The sequence below is a fragment of the Camelus dromedarius genome, chromosome 21, assembly GCF_036321535.1.
Source record: "Camelus dromedarius isolate mCamDro1 chromosome 21, mCamDro1.pat, whole genome shotgun sequence".
In the NCBI taxonomy this organism is placed as follows: domain Eukaryota; kingdom Metazoa; phylum Chordata; class Mammalia; order Artiodactyla; family Camelidae; genus Camelus; species Camelus dromedarius.
This window is the reverse complement of record NC_087456.1, coordinates 11,266,883-11,291,321: the sequence shown is the minus strand read 5'-3', so window position 1 is coordinate 11,291,321 and position 24,439 is coordinate 11,266,883. Positions and strand designations below refer to the sequence as shown.

Genomic DNA, 24,439 nt, shown 5'->3' with positions numbered 1-24,439 from the left:
TGAACAGCTCTGGAGTGGGGCGGATGGTGGGCACACGGCATTGGAGTCCTTTGCCTGGAGAGTAAGGTCTTCACATACACACATCATGCTGCCCCATGCACTGTGCTGTGTTTACATGTCTGTGCTACATGCTACTGTGACCTTGTTTGCATTGTGTCCAGTCTCATCATGTACCTGAATCACACGCCTGGACCATAGCCTGAGCATCCTTCGGAGTGGGGCCAAAAAGAAGGCCTCCTTGGCAGTTCTGTGAAAATGGTGTCTGCTTGAATAGATTCATCTGACATTTCGAGGGAGCATCGGGAAGGCCCCTCGTATTTATTCTGTCCCCAGGACCAGGATGCATTGATTGCCCTTTCATAGGCTACAAAGGGGAAAGAATGACCAGGCTGTAGGAGTTTTCATTTTTTTTTTTTCACGGAGAGGCTTTTTAGAAAATGCTTCTGCAGACCAGCCACACCTGGAGCCACAGCCTGCCCGGGCCCTGGGCATTAACCCAGCATCATGGGGAAGACAGGTGGTCAATTTCCCCCTGTGTGGCCGGCGGCTTCCTGGCTGATCACTCACACCTAAGGTCTGCCAAGAACTCAGATCGGGCAGCCACTTCACGGACTGTATGAAACACAGCGTGGGGGGTGGAGCAGAGCTGGGCTTGGGTTTTACTGCCAGTAATTGCTTGTGCTGTCCCTGTCCTTGAACCAAGGTTCTTGATGTAAATAGCTCTCTCGGGGAGCAGAGTCTGGGTCCAGTCAGGGTGAGTGCCTGCCACCTCATTACGGGTGGACTCTCCATGTGCCTGGCGGAGGCTAAGACCTTATGCGTCTCAGTCCTGGGAGCCTGGGGACAGAACACATCAGAGTAGGGGGCTGGGAGCCCTGCTTGGTAGCTGATTACCTGCTCCCCCCTCCCACCCCTCTTGGGCTTGACTGCCCTTGTCCACACCTACCAGACTCCCCTTGGGTATTGGTCCAGCAACAGTGTATCTGGACAGCGGACCTCGGTGCCCTCTTGTACCTGTCCCTGCATATGTTCCCTCCCTCCTCCACCAACACCTGCTCTTCTCCAGGACCTTGAATTCCCAGAGAGGAGGGACTATGCTTTCTGCCTCACATCCAACCTTCGGTGTGGTCCTGACATAACTTGGGTTCAGTACTGTTGGTCAGATGGGACATAAGAGAGGGTTAGCCCATCAGGGACCTCCCCCGCCCCATGCTCAAGCTCTTCCATCAGCACTGACGTGTCCTTGAGCCTCAGTCTTCTCATCTGTGAAATGAAAATAATAGCATCTGCCTGGGTGGTGTGGTGAGAATTAGCCCCTGTGCTTAGCATGCACTGCTCGTAAGCACTCTTACTGCCTTCCACCTACTTGATAAGAGGGGCGGTCTGAGACTTAGGAGAGCTGCTGGTTCCCAGTTTAGACTACCATTTCCTGGCTGTGGGGCCTGGAGGACACCCCTACCCCTCTCTGGGCTTCAGTTTCCTCATCTGTGACACAGAGAGGTTGAACAAAGTGACATGTGAGGTCCTTTCCGGCCCTGACTATTTTTGGTTCTAATGAGATCACTGGGCATCCACCACCCACGTTCTGAGTCACCAGCCAGGGCTCACATAATCCCAAGTAATGGCTAAAGCAAAAGTCATTTTTATTTGACTTTCAAATATTTTGCTTATTTGGTGGTAGATGTTACTTTCCACACTCCAGTTTGCTCGGGCAGATGCTAAAGGTTGTCTGCATCTCTGGAGCACATCAATGACTGTGGGTAAGGAACGCAACATCATACCCTCTGGGGAATGTTGCCCACCTTCCACAGTCCTGGCTGTGAGTGCCAGTGTCTGAATTTTGTGAAACTGATGGCAGCAGAGGTGAGTCTAGATGGGGCTTCCCCTCCTCCTGTTTCTACAGAAAGCTTCATGGAAGAGGGGAGATTTCAGGATGAATGAAAATAGTGAAGTAAGGAGTAGGATTAATTGGCAAAAGGACAAGATCTGGAGCCCAGTTCTCCGGATTTGAATGTCAGTTATACCACTGAACCTCTCCAAGTCTCAGTTTCTCCATCTGTAAAGTGAGGCTAGTGATGGTACCTACCTTAGGGTTTAAATAGAATACAATATGCAAAGAGTAGATGGCATATCACCTGGCTCTCAGTAAGCATTCAGTCATGCTGCTGCTGGTTATGATTATTATGTGTGTGTCGGGGGGCATTGTCACGGGGTGGCATGATGTAGGAATAGGCTGGAATTGGAATTAGGAGGCCTGGACATAGGGGGAGAGATGCAGTGTAACCTGGGACAGAGGATGTAAGGAGGGATGGCTGGTCATAAGAGGGTAAGTATGGGCAGGGAAAAGGACCCTGGCTCAGAACCGCAGGGCAAGGGGATCCCCCGGGGAAGGACAACCAAGGAGAGAAGAGGCGACAAGACCTGAGTCGAGAGTCCTGAGATCTGTCTTCTGATCACTTTCCTAGTCTGTCTTCAGAGCAATCAAATCAGGTGGTTTTAGCCATTTTTTTTTTTTTTTGGAGAGAGGAAGTTATAAAAATTGCACCCAGGTGGGCTCTGTGTCTGGGGTAGGGTCCCCCAGGTACACCCCTGACTTAAGTGGGGCTAGAACACGGATTTCCAACTCCCAAACGCCAGCCCCAAGACCCTGTCACTGTCGTTCTGATGGATGCTGCCTGGTTAGCCCCAAGTCACGCACCCCAGGAAGTTCGTTTTCTCTTTCTGGTCTGAGACCTTTATGCATTTATTGAGATGAAGGTTAAACCCCCGGAGAAGAGAGATTTAAGAGGCCCGTAATTCTCTGCCAGCTTTGTCAGCTCCTCAGGTGCTGGAGCAAAGCGGTTGGGGAGTCTGCCAGCTGCAGGAGAGTTCAGATCTGAAGAAAGGTTTTTCCACCAAGGGCCTGAGCTGACAATTCCTTTCCCCGAGATGCTGGCAGGTCTTGCCTATTTCAGGTACTTCTCAGCAGGCTCCCTCTGTGTTTCCCTCCACCCTGGACTGGCAGGGGGGCAGCGGGGAGGGATGATGAAGTCTGTGGCTTTCTCCGAAATTCTCAGTGCGGATGAGATAAATTCTCATCTCCAGAGTGGGTGATGCTCTGCCTCCCCCCTCTCCTCACTCCCACCTGGAAAAACCCAGACAAGCCCCTCCCAGGTCTGCTTGCAGCCCTGAAGACCTCTGCTGATGGGGGAGGGAAAGGGGGCTTGAGTTCACAGCCTGGCAAGGAGAAGGCTTCTGAATGAATCATTTGCTGCTCTTGACTTTGCATCGCGTACGTAGGAAGAAAGGACCCTGATGAGTTGCTCTCCGTGTCTGTGAAGGAATGAGCAATTGGAATTGGATTTAAATAAAAGCAGACAAAACTGTGTGTGTGTGTATGAAATTGACCACTGGATGGTTAAATATAGAATTGACTCTATGGCCCTTTAAAAACGAGAGTAGCATTTAGGGTTGGGAGAGCCAAGGACCTTGCCTCTCCCAGGCTGTGTCCTCATCTGTATGAAGCAAGAATACTTGCCCCACATACGCCTCAGGGCCAGTGTGATCCCCAAGGAGACATTGTGTGTGCCAGCTTTCTGTCAGTCATTAACAGGGAACAAATGTCAGTTGTCCTATTGTTAATAATACCAGGTGTGGTGGCCGCCTGCATTGAATGGTTTAGAAGGTCACTGGCCTGAAGACGGAGGACTGGACCAGGTGACCTCCTGAGGTCCCTCTGATTCAAGCATCGCTCTCCGGGCTCCTCTGCCTTTGTTATTGGAGGAACCCCGGCTACCAGGAAACAAAAGAGGAGAAATGGGAGTGAGTCTGGCGGAAAGGCTGTGTCGAGGGTCTGAGGTCTCTAATCTTTGAGGTTTAGAGATTGTTATTAGAAATGAGGGTGATAATCTAAACATTGAAATGGCCAGGAAGTCAAGAATCCTCTGATTGTGCTACTCCTCACCCCTCCCTTCCCTTAGACTTCCCAGCAGGGGGACAGGGAGGGCTCCGGCCATTGAGGCATGTTCTCAGGTGGCACCAGAAGCTTCCCTCACCCTTGACCCAGGGAGATTGCATTGTGGTGTCTGCCATGGCCCAGGGCACCTCTCCCTCGCTGTCTGGGCGTTGCATCCTGAAGCTGACAGCTGGGCGTCATTGATTGGTGGTCCTGGCAAATCCGAGTGGCGAGCCTCATGCTCGTCAGACCTGGAGCACCGTCTCTGAACACGACCCCCCTGCCTGGCTCCTGAGTTCCTGTGGTTCGTCTTAGCTGCTGGTCTGTGCCCTCCTGCTTTACGGCTGGGCCATTTCCTAGCAAAATGAGAAACTAAGAGCATGAGCTCAAGATGACAGGTTTAGCCTAAGAATGGACGGTTATATATCAAAATCAGATGCTGTGCCCTGCACTATGCCTGGAACTGAGAGGGACATAGAAATATGAGACATGGTCTCTGTCCTGAGAGCTCTCATGGGAGAGTTAGGAAGGCAGCATTTAATCTTGTCTTTTGTAAGGGCATCAGTGAAGAAAAACATAATGACATGATCAACATATGTCAATATCAATAGGTAATATTCATTAGGTGTGTACTGTATGTGTGTTAGGCACTGTGCTAACACATTGAATACTTCTTCCTTATAATAATTCTACAAAGTAGGTAGGCACTCTCAGCCTCAACTTTCTCATCTGTGTAATGGGATGACAATAGCACTACCCTCAAAGGACTGTTCAGATTCATTGAAATAATGTACACAAAGTGCTAGAACAGTGCCTGATGCACAGGGAGAGCCCAGCGCTGGTGACCTCTGCCAGTGTCAGATGCTGGGCCCCCTCTGGGGATGCAGCCCCTGCTTCTCCCCTTCCATGGTTTGGGTACGTGAAGCCTCATTTCTCTGCAATTTTGATGTCTCTGGGCCCTCTCTTCTCTGCCATTTCTCATGCTGGCCCTTATTTTACCCTTCCTGTGAGGCTCTTCTGCAAAGGCTTCTCTTTCTCTCCTACTTTCTCTCTCTCTCATGTTCTGTTCTGTCTATCCCTCTCTTAGGGCCTCTGTCCCTCTCGGATGCCCAGTTCCGCTGGAGCAGGAACAGGCATCCTCTGGACCCGGTGGTTCCTTTCTTGCTCACGGGGGATTTCCCACAGTCTAAGCTGCGGGAGGCACCAGCCTTCGGTGGTCAGAACAGACCAGTGGGGCCAGTTTGTAGCACTTATGCTCCCCCTGCCCCCTGTCCCCCAAGAAAGCTAAGAATACTGCCCGCATCTCTGCTTCAAGTCTGTGGGTTGATATGGGTATGGGATGGGAACAAATTGCCCAGATGTTTAGCTTCTGGGTCAGCACAAATGCCAAAAGTTGTTCTCAGTGAAGGCTGGATTCTGCAACCCAACAAAGCAGCCTTCCTATGCTGTGTTGGATTCAAGACCAACTTCTAGCATCTGGATATCAAAAGGAGAGAAACACAATCTGAACTGTCTCTCCAGTCACCATGTGCTTATAATGATATCGTGTGATAAAAATACAGAGGCAAGGCGGTAGAAGTGATGTAGTAGTCACTTGATATGCACCACAAGCCCCCTAATTTTGCATCAGCTGCTCCCTGAAAATTAAAACGTCACTTTCCCAGATGCATTGATGTGCGTTACTCTACCGGGAACAGGCTTGCTTGGTGCGGGGGTGTGGCTGATGGGAGAAAGATGAAGGTTCTTAGGAAAGATGGCCTTTGGCAGATGGGATGGCCGGGCCCCTTGAGAGAGGAGCTGGTCCCTGATCTCAGCACAGATATGTGGACTAGAGGGAGGGCACACTGCCTCCCTCTGTGGCAGTGAGTGGTCGCAGCACCAGCGTACAGTCTGTAATTTTGTCAATGTGCAGTTTGGGAGACAAATTATTGCATTTGCTCCCTAGAAGTAAGGAGTCATCTGGGATTGAAATAAACATAGCCTATGTCTACATTTGGCAAAAGGGGCTTACAGGGCTGCAGGAGAGGCAGATGAACACTCCTGAGGGCTGAAGTGACTTCTCAGACCCCAGGCCTGGAGCCTGGTCCCAGCACAGGAGGCAGCACTGGGTCTGGGTAATTGACACTGGTCATGCTTTATCATGATCTCATTAATCCTCAGGGGTGTGCAGTGCTTAGCCCAGGACACGCTCAAAGCCCAGTGCAAGCAGGTATCCTGCCATGCTTCCTGTGCTCAGTCTACCAGGAAAGTCCTACTAACCCCCAGGTCCTCGGCTCTCTCCAGATTCTTGGAGACCTTCCCAGCACATCTTCTGGAGCAGAGAAGCATGAACCTCTCCCTGCCCTGTTCCCAAGGCCCCTTCATTCTGGAATCTGCAAGGATTCCAGGTCAAATGAGAAGCTTAGCTATCACCCCACTCGGGCTCTGGTCGGATTCCGCAGTTTAACTGAGTAAACCGTCAGTAGAGGACTTACCCTCTCTGAGCCTGAACCCCTCCCCTTTGCAAGAGGGGTGAAAATAGTCCCCACATCATGGGCCTGTGGTTGAGAGTTAAGATCAGGCAGGTAAATGCTTAGCACTGGGACTGGCTCAGTAAATGTCTGTGAATTACACCGTTTCACCTCAAGTCACAGCTGGTTGGGGGATGATTCCTCCAAAGACGGAGTAGTTCAAAGACAGACTTGGGTGAAAATCCACCTCAGCCTTCGCTGCACAGGCCTCCGCGCTCACCATTCTCTGGAAGCTTTAGGAACCACAGAGCTTCTGAGTGATGGGAATTAGACTGAGCAGAGAGGAGGGAGGAATGGGACCTTCAGTCCTTGGAGCCAAGAGAACCAGGAGAAAGTCAAGTCCTTGACTGTAGCCCTCATAGGCTCCAGAGAGAGAAACTAAGGTGCTAATGACACCAGCAAAGGTGACATTAGCGAGGGCCCCCGCCCCGGCCCCCGTTGGCAGCCTGTGATGAATAAAACAGGGGCTGTGGGTCGCCAGGTGGGGGTTCAAGTTCCTCTCTTTCTCATGTGTGGCTGGGTTTCTCTTGTAGTGTCCTCCCCTCAGGGCTCCCCCCATCAGTGATGGTGCAGTCAGGAAAACTGAAATAGAAACTAGACCAACATTTATCTTTTTCTTTCTTTGCTGAGGATACAGAATTTATCTTAATCATACTATTTGCTTTAACATCTTTTGTCTGATATTAGTATTGTCACACCGGCTTTCTTTATTGCTTCCCCAGTAAATCTCTTTCCATCTTTTTCCTTTTTATGTGACATATATTTAAATATATCTCTTGAAAGCAGCGTATAGTTAGGTGGGTATAAGACTTTCTCATTCTCCATATTTTTGAAACTACACTAATTTTTTAAATTCTTTTTTTATTGAAGTACAGTCAATTATAATGTGTCGATTTCTGGTGTACAGCACAGTGTCCCAGTCATGCATATACGCACATATATTCAAAACTACACTAATTTTTAAAGAGGGGATTTAAATCAGAAAGTTGATGTTGGAAGGCTGAAAAGAGCAAAAAAGAAATGTTGAGGATGCCCAGAGATTAATAACTGCAAGAAGCACCTCCCTCTCCCAGGGATGGGGGCAGAAAAAAGTGGCATTATCAAATCCCAGGAGGTCAGAGGAGGGGCCCCAGCTTCTGTAAGGGTGCTGCTAGTGTTTAGACCTCCCCAAGGAAGGCTGCTGCATGTCTGGTGCTGACGTCTGAGGAGACACCCCGGGCTTGTCCCCAGCGTTTTGCGGGTAGAGCTTGACTTGGGGGTGTTCAGTGGGTGAGGAGTCAGGGAGCTGGGCTCTGACTGCAGTGTGCACAGCTGGGCTGCTGTGAGGCCTCAGAGGGAGCGCACCAACGCTAGAGAGGACGCGGCTAGAGAGCAGGGCTGGAGCTGGCCACTGCCACTGCAGCTGTACGTATAGGAGCTGAAAACAAGGAGGAAGCCTCTTCTCTCCTCCTCCTGCCTTTCCCTCCTGCCAGGGCCTGCCACTGGCAGAACCTAACCGGAAACCAGCCGGCCCCAGAGTCTGGGAAACACAGTTAGCCGGCTCTGAGGGCCAGCATCCCCAAGCAGAGTATGGAGGGTGGATTTGGTGCTGATGGGGCAGTAAGTAAATAAGTGATACACACACCCTGGGGTGCACTGTCTCATTTCATCCTCCTGGTGTTAGCACAGAGATCATAGTAAAGAGTTTTATTCCCAAGTTATAAAGACAAATCTGAAGACCAGAGTTGTTCAGTGATTTGCCCAAGTCAGTCACCAGATAGTCACTGAATGCCTACTGTGTGCCAGGCATTGTTCTAGCCTTGGAGCCGCAACAGTGAACAAAACAGTTTGTCCCGGCAAGAGTGCCTGTACTATAACTGGGGGAGTGGCGACAGTGGGATGAGGACATAATCAAAGCACACATACAGACAGGTAAATGCACTGATCGTCTCGGGTACAGAAGGCAAGTGCTGAACACAATGGAAACGTGTTAGGTGCTATGGGAGGTCGGAGGAGGTCCAGGCTTCAGGGGACAGATATGACCTTACCAAGAACCCAAGTGAAGAGCAGTGTCGACCTGTAAAAAGTGTTAGCATCATAACAAGGTTGGGCTGCTCCGAGTGGTGGCACACAGGGTCTAAACCACCTCCAAGATGCCAGGGAGAAGCCCAGGCCTCCGCACACTCTTTCTCATTCTCCATGGGCCCTTCTGTAAAATGTGGCTGCTTCAGATCAGCCCAGGCCAGGAGAGCCGTTGGACCGTCAGCTCTTTTACTTTCGTTAAATGTGGACCAATCATCTCACACATCTTGTATTCAGTGGGCGCTGCATGAAGACTTCTGAATGGCCGATCAGAGCTGTTCCCTTCTGTAATGAGGATTTGGGAAGATGTCATCTCTCCATAAGACAGAACATGAGGTTTAAAACCAGGGTGAGGAATTCAAGAGGGGTCTAAGAAAGGAAGCACTGAGCACGGATAGCCCCAGGCTGCTCTCCTGATTGGGCGTGGGGTGGGGCTGCTCAGCTCAGGGATGAGTCCCTGGGGCCTGTCTGGTATCAGAGGAATGGGCTCTGCGGCCCAGGCCTCATTCCATCCCTAGAATCCCAGGGTGCCTACAGCGGCAGACCCCTGTCTGAGAGTTCCTCCCCACCTGGGGGACAGGGTGTGGCTCTGCTCCCCACCTGCACACGCCCTGCAGGCAGAGGGCTCGGACAGTACAGACATGAATCACCCAGGCAGAGCGACCTTTGTCATCAGATCCAGCATCTCAGGCCTCTGCCCAGGATGCCACCGGGACTGGGAAGTGGAGACAGTGATGCCTGGTACCCAGGAGGGAAACAGAAGGAGAGGGCTGGTGTGGCCAGTGAGGGTGTGGGGTTATTGTGTGTAGCTGGTCCATAGGCCCGGAGCAGGGGCATCTGGTCTCCTGAGCATGTGTGAGTGTGTGTTGTGTGTACACGTGCATAACCTCTAAGCAAGGGTGTGAAATGTACACCTACATGGCAGTCTTGTTCTATTTCCCAGTGTGTGTCTTTATTTCTAGGCTAGGGCACCGGTTCTCAAATAGTGGTGGAGTTCAGGGTAGGGGGTGGGGTGCATAGACCCTTTTTCTTTCATTTTTTTAAGTGTATAATTTAATGCCATTTATTACATGTACAAGACTGGCAACTATCACCATTATCCATTTCCAAAATTTTTTCAGTATTACGAACAGAAACAGTAACCATTAAGCAGTAACTCCCATTCCCCACGCCCCACAGCCCTGGTAGCCTCTAATCTACTTGTCTCTATAAATGTACATATGCTAGGTATTTCACTTAAGTGGAATCATACAGTATCTGTCTTTTTGTGTCTGGCTTATTTCACTTAGCATGATGTCTTCACTGTTCAGCTGTGTTTTAGGAGTCAGAACTTCATTCCTTTTGATGATTGAATAATATTCCACTGTATGTATATACTACATTTTGTTTATTCATTGTTGATTGACATTTGGGTTGTTCCCACCTTCTGGCTACAGTGAATAATACTGCATTTGAAAACCGGTGTACAAATATCTGTTCAAGTACCTGCTTTCAGTCCCTCTGGGTGTGTATCTAGGAGTGGAATTGCTGGGTTACATGGTAGTTCTCGGTGAGCTTTTTGAGGAACTGTGAAACAGTTTTCCATAAAGGCTGCAGCATTTTACATTGCCGTCAGCAATGTATGAGAGTTTGAATTTCTCCACAGCCTTGCCAAAACTAGTTATTTTTTTATTTTTATTTTTTAATTAATAACCATCCTAAAGGGTGTAAAGTAGTATCTCATGATGGTTTTGACTTGCATTCCCCATGGCATGTGTGGCTGGTTATCTTTCCATGTGCTTCTTGGCCATTTGTATGTTTTCTTTTGTTTCTTTGAGAAGCATGAAGTCATTTTGCCCTCTTTTGGATTGGGTGGCTTGTATTTTGTTGCTCAGTAGTAGGAGTTCTTTATATATTCTAGACATGAAATCCTCAGATATGTGGCTTGTGAATATTTTCTCCCACTTTGTGGGCTGTATTTTCACTCTCTTGATTGTATCCTTTGATGCACAGAAAGTATTTAATTTTGATAAAGTCTAATTTACCTTTTTCTTCTACTCCGTATGCTTTCAGTTTCGTACCTAAGAAATCATTGCCAAATCAATATTATGAACACTTTTTCCTTCTAACTATGTTTTCTTCTAACATAAAGTTCAAATAATTTTATAGTTTTGCCTCTTAAATTTAGACCTCTGATCCCCTGGTGAGTTAATTTTTGTATGCAAAGTAAAGAAAGGGTCCAACTTCACTCTTTTGCATACGGCTGTCTAGTTCTCCCAGTATCACTTGACGAAAAGACTGTCCTTCCTTGGAACCTGTGTCAAAAATAATTAACTATGTAGGTGAGGGTTTACTTCTGGATTCTCTTTTCTATGCATTGTTCTTTTTGTCTCTCCTTCTGCCAGTACCACACTGTTTTGATTGCTGTAGCACTGTCATCAAATTTTATATCAGGAAGTATGAGACCTCTAACTTTGTTCTCCTTTTTCAAGATAGTTTTGGCTATTTAGAATCCCTTGAGAATACATATGAATTTTAAAATGTTATTTTGTATAAAAATGCCACTGGGATTTGATAGGGATTGCACTGAATGTGTAAATCTCATTGAGTAGTACTGTCATCTTCTTTTAATTGAAGCATAATTAACATAACAACATTCCATTAGTTTAATCTGTACAACATAATGATTTAGTATTTGTATACACTGTGAAATTATCACCAAAGTCAGTCTGGTTACCATATGTCACTATACAAAGTTACGGAATTTTTTTTGGGTGTGTGATGAGAGCAACTTTCAAATTTGCAGCACAATATTATTGACCAAATTCACCACGCTGTGCATTCTATTCCCATGACTGATTTATTTTATAACTAAAAATTTGCACCTCTTGATCTCCTTCACCTATTTCACCCACCCCTCGATACTTTCCCCTTGTTAATTACCAGTTTGTTCTCTGTTATGTTTTGTTTGTTCAGTTGTTTTCATTTTTAGATTCATTTTAGATTTTAGATTCCACATGTAAGTTGAGTCATACAGTATTTGTTTTCCTCTGTCTGACTTACTTCACTTAGCAAGTTCCTCCATGTTGTCAGAAAGTTCCATCCATGTTGTCAAAAATGGCAAGATTTTATTTTTTATGGCTGGGTGGTATTCGTGTGCGTGTGTGTGTGTGTATCATCTCCCACATCTTTATCCATCATCCATCAGTGGACACTTAGGCTGCTTCCATATTGTAAATAACGCTGCTGTGAACATTGGAATGTGTAGTTTTTCAAATTTGTATTTTCATTTTCTTTAAATACCCAGAAGTGGAATTGCTAGATCATATGGTAGTTAATATTTTTAATTTTTTGAGGGACCTCCATGTAGTTTTCCAGAGTGGCTACATCAATTTATATTCCCACCAACAGAGGACAAGAGTCTGCTTTTCTCCGTATCCTGCCTAACACTTATTATTTCCTGACCTTTTGATAATAGCCATTCCAACAGGTGTGAGGTGATACCTCATTGTGGTTCTGATTTGCATTTCTCTGATGATTAGTGATGTTGAGTATCTTTTCATGTACCTGTTGGCCATCTGTATGTCTCCTTTGGAAAAATATCTATTCATGTCCTCTGCTTATTTTTTAATTGGGTTGTATGTTTTATTGTTATTGAGCTGCATGAGTTCTTTACATATTTTGGATATTAATCTCTTATTGGATATATGATTTGCAAATATCTTCTTCCATTCAGTACTTTGCCTTTTTATTTTGCTGACTGTTAGTCCTTTGCTATGCAGAAGCCTTTGAGTTTGATAAAGTCCCATTTGTTTCTTTTTGCTTTTGTGGCCATTGACCTTGGAGTCAGATCCAAAAAAGTATCAGTGAGTGTGATGTCAAGGAGCTTACCACCTATGTTTTCTTCTAGAAGTTTTATGGTTTCTGGTCCTACATTCAAATCTTTGAGTTAATTTTTGTGTATGGTGCAAGATAGTGGTCCAGTTTCATTCTTTTCCGTATGGCTGGCTGTCCAGCTTTTTCAACACAACTTATTGAAGAGGCTGTCCTTTCCCCATTGTACATTCTTGCCTCTTTTGTCATCAGTTAGCCATATATGTGTGGGTTTTTTTCTGGGCTCTCTATCCTGCTCCATTGATCTACGTGTCTCTTTTTATGCTAATATCGTACTACTTTGATTACTGTAACTTTGTAACATAGTATGAAATCTGGAAGTACACATTAATTTTTAGGATTTTTTTGTTCTATTTGTGGAAAAAATGCCATTGGAATTTTGATAGGGATTGCATTGATTCTGTAGCTTCTTTTGAGTAATATTATGGGCATTTTTACAATATTCTTCCAATTCATGAGCATGGTATGTCTTTCCATTTCTTTGTATCTTTTTCAGTTTCTTTTATCAGTATCTTAGTTTTCAGTGTATAGGTCTTTCAACTTAATGGTTAAATATATTACCAGGTGTTTTATTTTTTCAATTGTAAATGAGATTGTTTTCTTAATTTCTCTTTATGATAGTTCATTGTTAGTGTATAAAAATGCAACAGATTTTTTTATATGTTGATTTTGTACCCTGCTACTTTACTGAATTCATTTATCAGTTCTACCAGTTTTTTGGTGAAGTCTTTAGTGTTTTCTATATTTAAAATCATGTTATCCACAAATAGTGACAGATTTACCTCTTCTTTTCTAATTTGTATGCCTTTTATTTTTTTTTACTGACTAACTGCTCTGGCTAGGACTTTCAATACAACGGCAAAACTGGGCATCCTTGTCTTCTTTCTGATCTTAAAGGAAAAACTTCTAGCTTTTCATTTTTCAGTATGCTATTGGCTCTGGGCTTGTCGTATATGGCCTTTATTATGTTGAGGTACATTCCATATATAACCACTTTGTTGAGTTTTATCATAAAGGGCTATTGAATTTTTCCAAATGCTTTTTCTGCATCTATTGAGACAGTCATATGATTTTTTAATTCTTCATTTTGTTAATGTGGTGTGTCACACTGATTGACTTCTGGATGTGGAGCCATCCTTGCATCCCTGGGATAAATCCGCTTGACCATGGTGTATGATCCTTTTAATTATTGTTGAATTCAATTTGCTAATGTTTTTTTGAGGATTGTTGCATCTATATTCATTAGGGATACTGACCTGTGATTTTCCTTTTGTGTGGTGTCCTTCTCTGGTTTTGATACCAGTGTAGTGCTAACCTAGTAAAACTTTTCAGAAAAGTTTGAGAGATAGGTATCTAATCTTCTTTGAACATTTGTAGACTTCACCTGTGAAGCCATCTGGTCCTGGTTTGTTGGGAGTTTTCTGATTACTGATTCTGTCTCCTTACTAATAGTCTATTAAGATTATATTTTGTCATGATTCAGTCTTGGAAGATTACATGTTTCTAAGAATTTATCCATTTCTCATAGACATGTATTTTTTAAAAGATCCTCAGGTGATTCTGTCCCTCTTCCCAGTTGATAACCACTGCTAGGAAAGGGGAGGAGGGTGACTCTAGGCTTCCTCCCACAATGCACTGCCAACGTGAAGGAGCCCTGAGTTTCACAGTTGGGGCCAAGAGCTTCAGGATGGAGCTTTTGATGAGAAGTGGGAAACGGTTAAAAACTGTCCAGTCTCTAAGAGGTGCCATTTAGAATTGGTCTCCCAGAGATTTCTTCTACTCTAATGAAATCTACTTCTGAGAATGGGGCCATTGAAGTCCAGGGGGACCGGAATGGGGGCCTCTGGGAGTGGAGGCATGGACAGGCAGGCTACTAAACTGCCTCCGGCAGGGCTAAGGGTAGGTAGCCTCATGGCTTACAGATGGGTCCATCCAGCTTCCTAGGGTGGGAGACCACAGAGAAATCGGTAGTGTCTCCCGGAGATGCCCACAATGCTGCACATGCCCCTCAGGAACCTGGTGCAGGTGAGGCCACATGTTGAGGTTCAGAGTTTTCAGATCAAGTCCATTTCTCTTATACCTTAACCTGGCATTTGTCTAGAAGCAGGCTATGTTGCATTTCATCTGTCCCCTCCTCTGCTTCCCTGGGTCACTGCCTCCATGTCTGTTATTAACTGGAGGCACAGCTTTACCTGGCCTCCCTCCCTCCAGTTGCCCCTGGGGCAAAACTCCGTGACGCCGTCCCTGCTGGGAGGTTACAGGGGAGTAACTGCAGTGTAGCTTGGGATGTAGCTCATGTGGACAGTGGTCTCCCTGGCCCTGGCACTGCCTGAGAGCCAAAGCAAGCATCGGGGTCTTCAGCTTGCAAGTGAGGAAAACAAGGCTCAGAGAGGAAAGGTAATCGGCTCATCTCTCAGCTGGTTGGTTGTGGCTAGGGTATGACTCAGACATGGTTGGCTGGCCCTAGATACTGAGCTGGAAGAGCATGCTATGAGCAAACAGAAGGCAGACTTAAGCTCTCTACTTCTCTACTTCTGGTGGTGTTTGCAGACAAGGATGCCTGACCTGGGTGTCAGCCTCTCCCCTCCTCCTGGCCACACCTTGCTACATGGCCCAGGTCCCTCCTGTGCACCCCTCCTGCAGGCAGCCCCAACTCTCAGTGGTCAGTATGGAGCCAGGCTTGACTCTGGAGCTGGGGTATGGTGGCCACCCTTTAGCAGGAACAGGGAGATCTCCGTCCTGGCCCAGGGAGGCATGTGTAGCTTACTGGGTCAGAGACCCTCTGTAAAGCAACTCAGCACAGGCAGAGAATGGAAGTGTGAAAATGGAAGCGGCCTCTTCTAGTGCGCCCTTCTCACACATGCACCCCATATTCCACAGGGAAGGGGACTAAAGCCTCGAAAGAAACGGCTCAGGGAGCCAGTAACTCTCACTTACCAGTAAGAGTCCCTCACCTCTGAGGAGCCCTTAGGACCAGTCCTCCTCCTCCCCACACCCACCCAGGCACTCTTGATTCTCCACTGCCCTGTGGGGGACGCAGGATTCCTCCCAGCCCAGCTCCCAGTTCCTCCCCACCCTGTCCCCATCACTGAAACACCCCCGCAGTGACAGGGACAAGCCGGGCTAGCTCTCCAGATGAGCCCACTCACTTCATTCGGGGCTGCTCTGCTGAGCTCGTGAGAGGGTTCAGGTACCCGAGTGCACATCAGGGAGGGAACCAGTCCTCACTCTGTGATTCTCCCGGACCACCTCTCACCTCAGCCCTGTCCTGGGTGTAGGAGACTTCACTGTATAGACCACTTCTGAGGAGTGTTCAGTTCAGATGTGAGTGAGAGGGTGGTGGATCCTTTCTCGAGGAGTGCTGGTTCTGCGAGTTACCTTGGCAGCTGAGCAACTGCGTGCTGATGAAGCAGTGGGAAGGCACCTGACTTGGGCTCACGTATTTGATGGCTCTGAGAGTCAGCATTCTAGTATGAAAAATGGGAATTTTAACAGTACAACAGAACATGATTTATTGGGAGAATCAAACCCTAGAATAATCCAAACAGTGAGATTGTTAGAACCATCATGTTTCAAAACTAGATAATTGCTTGAATCGAATTATTTGCTCTAGTGCTTTGTGTGTGGGCTGGTATGAGCTGCTGGCTGAAATGAGTGTCCCAGCAGCCCCATCACATGCCACAGGGTGGCACAGACCACAAGGGACAATGACAGTGATGTCAGAGTCCACTCTTCAGTAACATACAAGTTGTCAGAATTCTCAGTTATTTGCCTGTTTTGGTAGAAAGCAACTATTTTTAAGAGTGGAGTTACACCTATGCAAATATGTGCTTTGTATCAGATTCTTTAATCTGGAAAAGAATTAGGAGAAGCCATAAAAAAGAATAAAATAATGCCATTTGCAGCAATATAGTGGACCTGGAGATTGTCATTTTAAGTGAAGCCAACCAGAAAGAGAAAGAAAAATACCATATTATATCACTCATAAGTGGAATCTAAAAAAAGAAAAAAAAAGACACTAATGAACTCCCCTACGAAACAGAAACAGACTCACAAACATAGTAAACAATCTTTCTGTCACCAGGGGACAAGGAGGTGGGAAGGGATAAATTGGGGGTTTGAGATTTGCAAATATTAACTATTATATGTAAAATAGATTTAAAAAACCCAAATTTCTTCTGTATAGCACAGGGAACGATATTCAATATCTTGTAGTAACCTATAATGAAAAGGAATATATGTATGTATATTTATGACTGAAACATTATCCTGTACACCAGAAACTGACACATTGTAGCTGATTATACTTTAAGTAAAAAAAGAGAGAAGGCATCCAACCAGAAGAGGTTTGGGACGGACGCCTCTGTCCTTAATTACTGTCTTGGTGTGAGCAGCACAAACTGCAGAGGTAACCCACGGTGCTGCAGGTGCAGACGTGCCTGGGTGAATACTTCCTGATCCACCTCACGGGGTGGTTGTGAGGAGTGAGTTACGGATCTGTCCAAAGTGCTTGGCCCAATATCTGGTCCTTCGTTAGTGCTTGGTTGGTATTAGCCACTACTTGTTTGGAAGCCCGAGCTGAGGAAGGGAGGAGCAGCACTGGAGAGTGACTCAGCTGTAAGGTGGTGGGGGTGAAATGTCAACCTTCAGGGCCCGCCAGGCTCTCCCTCCCCTCCTGGGCTCCCCTTGCTGCTGTATCCAGGACAGACCCTCTCCCCTTCCATTTCCCTCTGTCTCAGGCTGGAAGGCAAAAGGAGTGTTCAGAAACCTATGCCTAGGGTGCAGAAAAACGTGGTCTGAACTTTCCAGAGCCATGTGAGCAGGATTGTGCAAGAGTTTAAGGGTTAGAGCGAAGTGAGCTGAACACTCAGTCTGAGAAGTACATGGTGGGTTTGATTTCTGCAAGTAAAAGGTCATCTTCCACTTTTTAAAAAATTAAAATATAGTTGATTTGCAACATTGTGTTAGTTTCACAATAGGTATACAGCAACGTCATTGTTATACATATATATTTTTCAGATTATTTTCCATTGTAGGTTATTACAAGGTACTGAATATACTCCCCTATGCTATGCAGTAGATCCTTATCGCTTATCCATTTTATATATGTATATCTGTTAATCCCATACTCCAATTTATCCCTCCCCCACCTCCCTTTCCCCTTTGGTAACCGTAAGTTTGTTTTCTATGTCCCTGAGTCTGTTTCTGTTTTGTATATAGATTCATATATACTTTTTTTTAGATTTCACATATAAGTGATATATATTTGTCTTTCTCTGACTGACTGACTTCACTTAGTATGATAATCTCTAGTCCATCCATATTGCTGCAAATGGCAATATTTCATTCTTTATGGCGGAGTCTGTAAGCTTCTTAAGCCAAACTATTGAAGGGCACTTGGGTTGTTTCCATGTCTTGGCTATTGTAAATAGTGCTGCTATGAACACTGGGGTGCGTGTATCTTTTTGAATTAGAGTTTTCGTCTCTTCTACACATATACCCGGGAGTGGGACTCCTAGCTGCTTTAATTAATTTTTTGAGGAACCTCCATACTGTTTTCCATAGACGCTGCACCAGTTTACATTCTACCAACAATGTAGGAGAGTTCCCTTTTCTCCCCACGCTCTTCAGTATTTATTATTTGTAGACTTTTTGATGCTAGCCATTCTGACCAGTGTGAGGTGAAAGCTCATTGTGGTTTTGATTTGCATTTCTCTAATTATTGATGCTGAACACCTTTCCATGTGCCTGTTCGCCATCTGTGTGTCTGTCGTCTTTGGAGAATACCAATTTAGGTCTTCTACCCATTTTTTGATTCAGTTGTTTGATATTGTATGAGCTGTTTGTATATTTTGGTTATCAAGTCCCATGTCGGTCACACTGTTTGCAAATATTCTCCCAGTCCATTGGTTTTCTTTTCTTTTGCTTGTGCAAAAGCTTTTAAGTTTGATTAGGTCTCACTTGGTTTTTTTTGCTTTTATTTCTTTTGCCTTGGGAGATTTGATCTAACAAAATATTGCTAGGATTTATGTCAGAAAACATTTAGCCTATGTTCTCGTCTAGATATTTTATGGTGAAGTCTTTAAAGCATTTTGAGTCTATTTTTGTATGTGGTATAAGAGAATGTTCTAATTTCACTGATTCACATGCGGCTGTCCAGCTTTCCCAGCACCACTTGCTGAAGAGACTGCTTTTTTCTCCATTGTATATTCTTGCCTCCTTTGTCGAAGATTAATTGACCATAGGTGTGTGGGTTTATTTCTGGGCTCTCTATTCTGTTTCTTTGATCTATAGGTCTGTTTTTGTGCCAATACCATGCTGTTTTGATTACCATGCTTTGTAGTATTGTCTGAAGTCTGGAAGCCTCCAGCTTTGTTCTTTTTCCTCAGGCTTGCTTTGGCAATTCTCAGTCATATAAATTTTAGCGCTATTTATTCTAGTTCTGTGCATATATGAGACAGGAGAGTGTTAACTTGATTTCAAATGTGATGATTAGAGCTTCCCTAGACAGGAGGGAAGTGGTGTTGAGGGGGTGTCAGAGGCTGAACACTGGTCTACTTGTCTCAGCCCTGGAGCATCTCTGATGGAGATGGGTGTCCCCAGCTCCACATTTGGTGCCATTTCTTCCTGCCTGACTGGTGACTTGGCTCACACTGGGGAAAGAAGGGTATGAGAGAGACTTCTGGCTGGGAGAGTGGAGGCTGAGGGGTCTGTGAGACATCAGTATAGCTATGCTCTGTGTAGGAAGATAGGTTGCGAGCTGGGGCTGAAGAAGAGAGCGGCATTGCTTTGTGAATGTGACGGGAGGGAGAGGTAGCTCACGAATGTCATTGCGTTGCATCGCCGCAGCTAGGCTGGAAGGGGGAATTTTTGTAGATAAGGCGCTGAGGCTTAGAGAGATCAAGACATTTCCTCAGGGTCACAGCAGGGTGGGCATTTGTACTGGTCTTGTCAGCTCCTCTGCTGGCTCTTAGCTGCACGAAGGTGAGCTGAGCACTGAAGCAGGCAGACCTCATGGAGGACGGAGAGTAAAGGGGAGGCTACTACGCTCAGGGGATGGGAGAGAAGCAGTAAAGGAAACCGTGTACTCTCTCTCAGTTGTGGAGGACAGAAGTCTGAAACCAAGGTGTCTGTAGGATCAGCTCCTTCTGGAGGCTCAGAGAAAGATTCATTCCATGACTCTCCTTGTTTCTGGTTGCTGTCAGCAATCCTTGGCATTTCTTGGCTTGTAGCTGCATAATTCCAATATCTACCTTCATCTTCACATGACCCTTTGCTCTGGGTTTTGTGTCTTCTCTTTTCTGTCTCTTATAAGGACGCTCATTTGTGGATTTAGGGTCGACTGATGCAGTATGATCTCATCTCAAGGTCTTGACCTTATTACATCTGCGAAAACCTTTATTCCAAATACTGTCACATTTTAAGGTGCAGGTGGACATGCCTCTTGGTGTCTGTAATGCAATCCACCACACTGAGGGAGCAAAAGGAAGAGAGTGACAAATCTGGCCCTAGTGAAATGCCAGAGGTCAGTGACTCCCACACAACAGTGCCATCTCTTCCCTAAGCAGCAAACAAAAGATGCATCTTCTGCACTTGGTGGCACTGAGAAGGCAGGCTCCTCATTTCTCTGGGGTTTGAATCCTCCTTAAGACAAAGGAACAGGTGCCTCTGTAGGAGTCTTTTAGGCCCAGGCTAGTCTGTCAAAAGAAGACCTTGCTGATCTGCCCACTCTCAGTGGGGGCCCTTGCGAGATGATGCCAGTCCTCATGGGATGTCACTACGGGGACTGGCAAGCTCATTCTTGATTAATGCCAGGAGCAAGTGCAGATGTTGCACGGTGGTGGGAAGGCCAGCCTGGGGGCTGCACTCTGAGTGCCACTGGACCAGGTCACCTGAGAGCAGAGAACCTCTAGCCTCTAGATTCTTTGTGGATGAAGTCCACTAGGACCTCTGTGTTCCTACTCTTCCTACGCCGTGCTATGCCCTGAGGATAACTGGTGACCTCACCACTCTCCAGGGAGGCAAGATTTTTTCCAATAACCAAAACACTGGGCTCATGTGTCTCAAAGCCTGGATCTCATGCTGTCATGCCTCCATGCTGCTGAATTACAGGACCACACTGAGTAGGTCCTAATGTACCTAGTAAGTCCTTCTGTCTTTAAATGCTCTGAAAGCCTCAACTTCTGGGCCTCTCTCCCACCCTTGGCCAGATCTCTCTACTTCATGGTTCTGTTCCTGAATTCTTTAGAGAAGCTGGTTATGGACAGGGAGTAAGAGAAACTAGTGGAGGAGGGGTGGTGGGGCTGGGTTAGAGGTTATCGACAGATACAAGAGAAGATCATCCTCTCCCCTAAAACCAGGGCATTTCCCCTAGCAGAATGGCTTAGAACATGGGCATGGACGGGGACTCAGAGGGCTGGGTCTTAGCTCCCCAGTGAGTGCTCTCAGGTGGCCACCTACCCTTTCTAAGCTTGGTTTCTTCATCTGAAAACTGAGGATAACGACTGTACCCACCTGCCGGAGTTGCCGCAAGGACAGCATGAAGTAGCACACGTCAAACTACAGCTGGACTCAAGACAGTCTTTCGGGCAGAAGAGTGGTATGAGCACAGCAAAGGCTGTCAGGATTGGGAGACGGGAGTGAAATCAGGGAAGGCTTTGGAGGAGGTGCTGTTTGAGCTTCGCCTTGGTGTGAGGAGGACTGGGATGCCTGGTGGAGATGAGGGGCCACTCCCAGAACAAAAGGGTAAGGCTACCAACTCAGAGTACTGGGGGAACAGGCAGAAAGGGTCCTGATCCTTCTACTTACCGTCCCTCCATCCTTGTGATGCTTTTAGTTGGGTTACTCTTCAGAGTGGACGAGATTCTCCTGAGTCCCATGGCTTATATCTATAGGAGCACACAGGGTATGGCTGAAGGGGACCAGGAGAGGCAAGGTTATAAAAACCAAAGCTGGGCATGGAGAAATGCTGCCTGTGGAGGTCAGAAAGCCACGCATTGGGACCCAAGTAATGTGGCTTGAGGATTTAACCAGGTGGTCCGTCCCACCCACCTGTTAGTGTCAAGTCGTCCAGTGCCAGGAGCTTTGATGAAGTCAGGTGACAGGTGTGAGCCTCCAGTCTGCCAACGGTGTGCTGACTGAGTCCTGGTGTCAAGCAATTCAGTGTTTGTTGGATTCCTCTGTATTTATTGGCACTTTGTATAAAATGATCATCTTGTCGATCGTATCTGGCGGCATCAGAGAGCTCTGGGTCAGGTGGAGGGACAGCAAGGGCTTCCTCGAGGCAGTAGAGTGACGTACCTAGAGGTAAAAAACAAAAACACAAGGAAAAAAAAAAGCACAGGTTTTGAAATGGTGGGGGCACAGGAGGATTCATTTTAAGCACTCACAGCGGGCTAGTGCTTGCACGTAAGTCATCATCTGTTGGCTTTACAAGTCAGAAAGGTAGGGATTTCTCCCCCTTTTGAAGGAGGAAACTGAGACTCAGAAGTTAAGATACCTGTTGAGATCACACGGCTAAGTGGCAGAGCTGGGACTTCATTCTGGCTGACCCCAAAGCCCAGGCTCCTGGCATGACACCACCTGTGCCTCCCCAAAACCTGGGGGTCCTGTGGCAAGTCCTTGGGGCAGGCTTTCCTCGGGGTATCCTGTAATATGTGGCTTAGGCTGTGCTCAGAGCCACCACCAAGTTAACAGGGCATGTCATTCTGTCTCCCTCCAGATCGTGTTCCGGAAGATCAGCGACGTGAAACGGGAGGAGGAAGAGCGCATGAAACGGAAGAACGAGGCCCCCCTGATCTTGCCGCCCGACCACCCCGTCCGGCGGCTTTTCCAGAGGTTCCGACAGCAGAAGGAGGCCAGGCTGGCCGCAGAGAGGGGAGGCCGGGACCCGGACGACCTGGACGTGGAGAAGGGCAGCATCCTCACCGAGCACAGCAACCATGGCCTGGTGAAGGCCAGTGTCATCACCGTCCGCGAGAGCCCCGCCACACCTGTGGCCTTCCCAGCGGCCGCCGCCTCCGTGGGGCTGGACCAGGCCCGGCTGCAGGCGCCCGAGGCCGAGGGCCCCAAGGCCGGCGGGGGCGACTGTGCCAAGCGCAAGGGCTGGGCCCGCTTCAAGGACGCCTGCGGCAAGGCGGAGGACTGGAGCAAGGTGTCCAAGGCCGAGTCCATGGAGACGCTCCCCGAGAGGACGAAGGCGGCCGGTGAGGCCACGCTCAAGAAGACAGACTCGTGTGACAGCGGCATCACCAAGAGCGACCTGCGTCTGGACAACGCGGGCGAGGCCCGCAGCCCCCAGGACCACAGCCCCATCTTGGCGGAGGTCAAGCATTCCTTCTACCCCATCCCCGAGCAGACGCTGCAGGCCACCGTCCTGGAGGTGAAACACGAGCTCAAGGAGGACATCAAGGCCCTGAACAGCAAAATGACGAACATTGAGAAACAGCTCTCCGAGATACTCAGGATACTAACTTCCCGCAGAGCCTCCCAGTCTCCTCAGGAGCTGTTTGAAATCTCCAGGCCTCAGTCCCCAGAATCAGAGAGAGACATTTTTGGAGCCAGCTGAGAGGTCTGTTGGGGGAGGAAAAAAAAAAGTCAAAGAGGAGAAAACCTACCATCCTGCCCTGGACACCGCCCCCACCACACACAGCTACATGACCAACAACTTTGCAAGTAGGCTCTTCCCGACAGAAAAGCCCAGGGGGACCCGTCGCTGAAGCCCGCTCACTCCTCTCTCTCTGGGGAAAGATCCGGGAAGAGGAGTGTGTGCCACCCCGCAAGATGGCAGCTGCATCTGAACTGTCTCTGCACAATTTTGGAAGAGGGGGCATGCCATCTAAAGGGTATTTTCCTTCATTTTTAATTTTTTACTGCCATGATATTTGTAAAAGATAGAAACTACCAGAAAAGAACAGCAGCCCCTTGGGGAGTGGTGGGAGAGCACCGAGAACCTGTACCAGGCTGGGCTCCTCCGCCAAGACCCCCGAAGACTGTGGTGGGCACAGGGAGTGCGCAGCATTCCCTGTCCTTGGACATCACCAGGTATTTGCCTACAGTATGTGTAACAAGCTCGGGACAAGGGGACTCTGTCCCTAATGGTTCAGGCCGAGAACCAGCTGAAGTGCTTGTGGCGCCTCCTCTAGGCACTTAGAGCCGGGAATCTTCAGGTCGCCTTTCCCAAAAGAGATGGGCCGAGTGTAAGAGCTGGAGAGGGGCCGTGGGGACCCAGAGATTCTCCTATGGGAGAGCCGCAGGTGAGGGCCCCCGAGGCCCCAGGTGAATCTCGGCCTGACTCCACGCCACTAGCCTCACCACGCAGGCTCCTTTGCTTCTTTCCGTGTCAACCTCTTCCCAAGTGTTCCTGTGGCATTCCTCAGGGTATGGAGCATTGGCAGGAAGGGTGATGAGCCCAGATTTGCTTTATTAGCAAACCAGACACACACGTAACCTCAGAAAAATGATTGTAGTAAGCACTGTTTATATTATGATTCTCACTGGGATTGCCCTACAGAAGTTTGTATTTTGTCCGCTGCATGGGTTCACATAGGACACTCGGGTGCCATGCTTGGCCTTATTTTAAAGCTAATCTCTTAAGACTTCAAGAGAAACCGAAGAATGCAGGGCCGCGACTGAACTTACTTCAGGAACTGGAGACAGAGGCAAGGGTTTCCAGGCTGCCTCTGTAAAGTGATGGAGAGAGGTGGCCATGGAGCTGTGGTCCACAGGGAAGGTCTGAGCTCAGAATGACGATCATGGAGCCACCTACGGGTCATCCAAGTCCCTATGCCACCATGCTCGGGACCCTCCACTGCCTCGCCTTCACCTGGGGTCGGGTAATCCTTGGGCTCCTTTCAGTGGCATCTGAGAAAGGCAAGAGAAGAGGTCTCTCCCAGAGAAAAGTGCAAAGAGGGGTCAAGACTCTAAAAACTCAGCTTCAAAAGGGTGAAGTAAGTTAGGCGTGCGAGTGATCTGGACCGTTAGTGCCAGCATGGAACTATCCAGGGCACTGACCTTCTGCACGTGTTACGCCACGGTCATCCCATCCTCAGGACGGAAGGGG

The 24,439-nt window shown here is 47.5% G+C and overlaps 1 protein-coding gene and 1 long non-coding RNA gene across 5 annotated transcripts in view; one reads left to right on the top strand and one right to left on the bottom strand.

Annotated features, from left to right (window-relative positions):
• The window catches only part of KCNH1 (potassium voltage-gated channel subfamily H member 1), a 332,954-nt gene extending 308,927 nt beyond the window's left edge, over window positions 1-24,027 (top strand). The window contains exon 11 of the mRNA XM_031438629.2: window positions 22,100-24,027. Coding sequence (XP_031294489.2) covers window positions 22,100-22,945 — 846 coding nt within the window. The 3' untranslated portion in view covers window positions 22,946-24,027. The remainder of the gene's footprint in view (window positions 1-22,099) is intronic.
• Window positions 7,126-24,104, bottom strand: LOC105099321 (uncharacterized). Of its 4 annotated transcripts, none has more exons than XR_010377131.1 (5): window positions 24,019-24,104; window positions 22,852-22,950; window positions 21,430-21,678; window positions 20,893-21,266; window positions 7,126-8,790 (listed from the first exon to the last, which is right to left on the bottom strand). It is a non-coding gene; the product is annotated as an uncharacterized LOC105099321 (long non-coding RNA). The 4 variants fall into 4 exon arrangements; XR_004132204.2 differs by lacking the exons at window positions 22,852-22,950; window positions 24,019-24,104 and adding an exon at window positions 21,878-22,105 and having other exon boundaries at window positions 20,893-20,995; window positions 21,187-21,266; XR_010377129.1 differs by lacking the exons at window positions 22,852-22,950; window positions 24,019-24,104 and adding an exon at window positions 21,878-22,105.
• Between the last annotated feature and the right edge of the window lie 335 nt (window positions 24,105-24,439).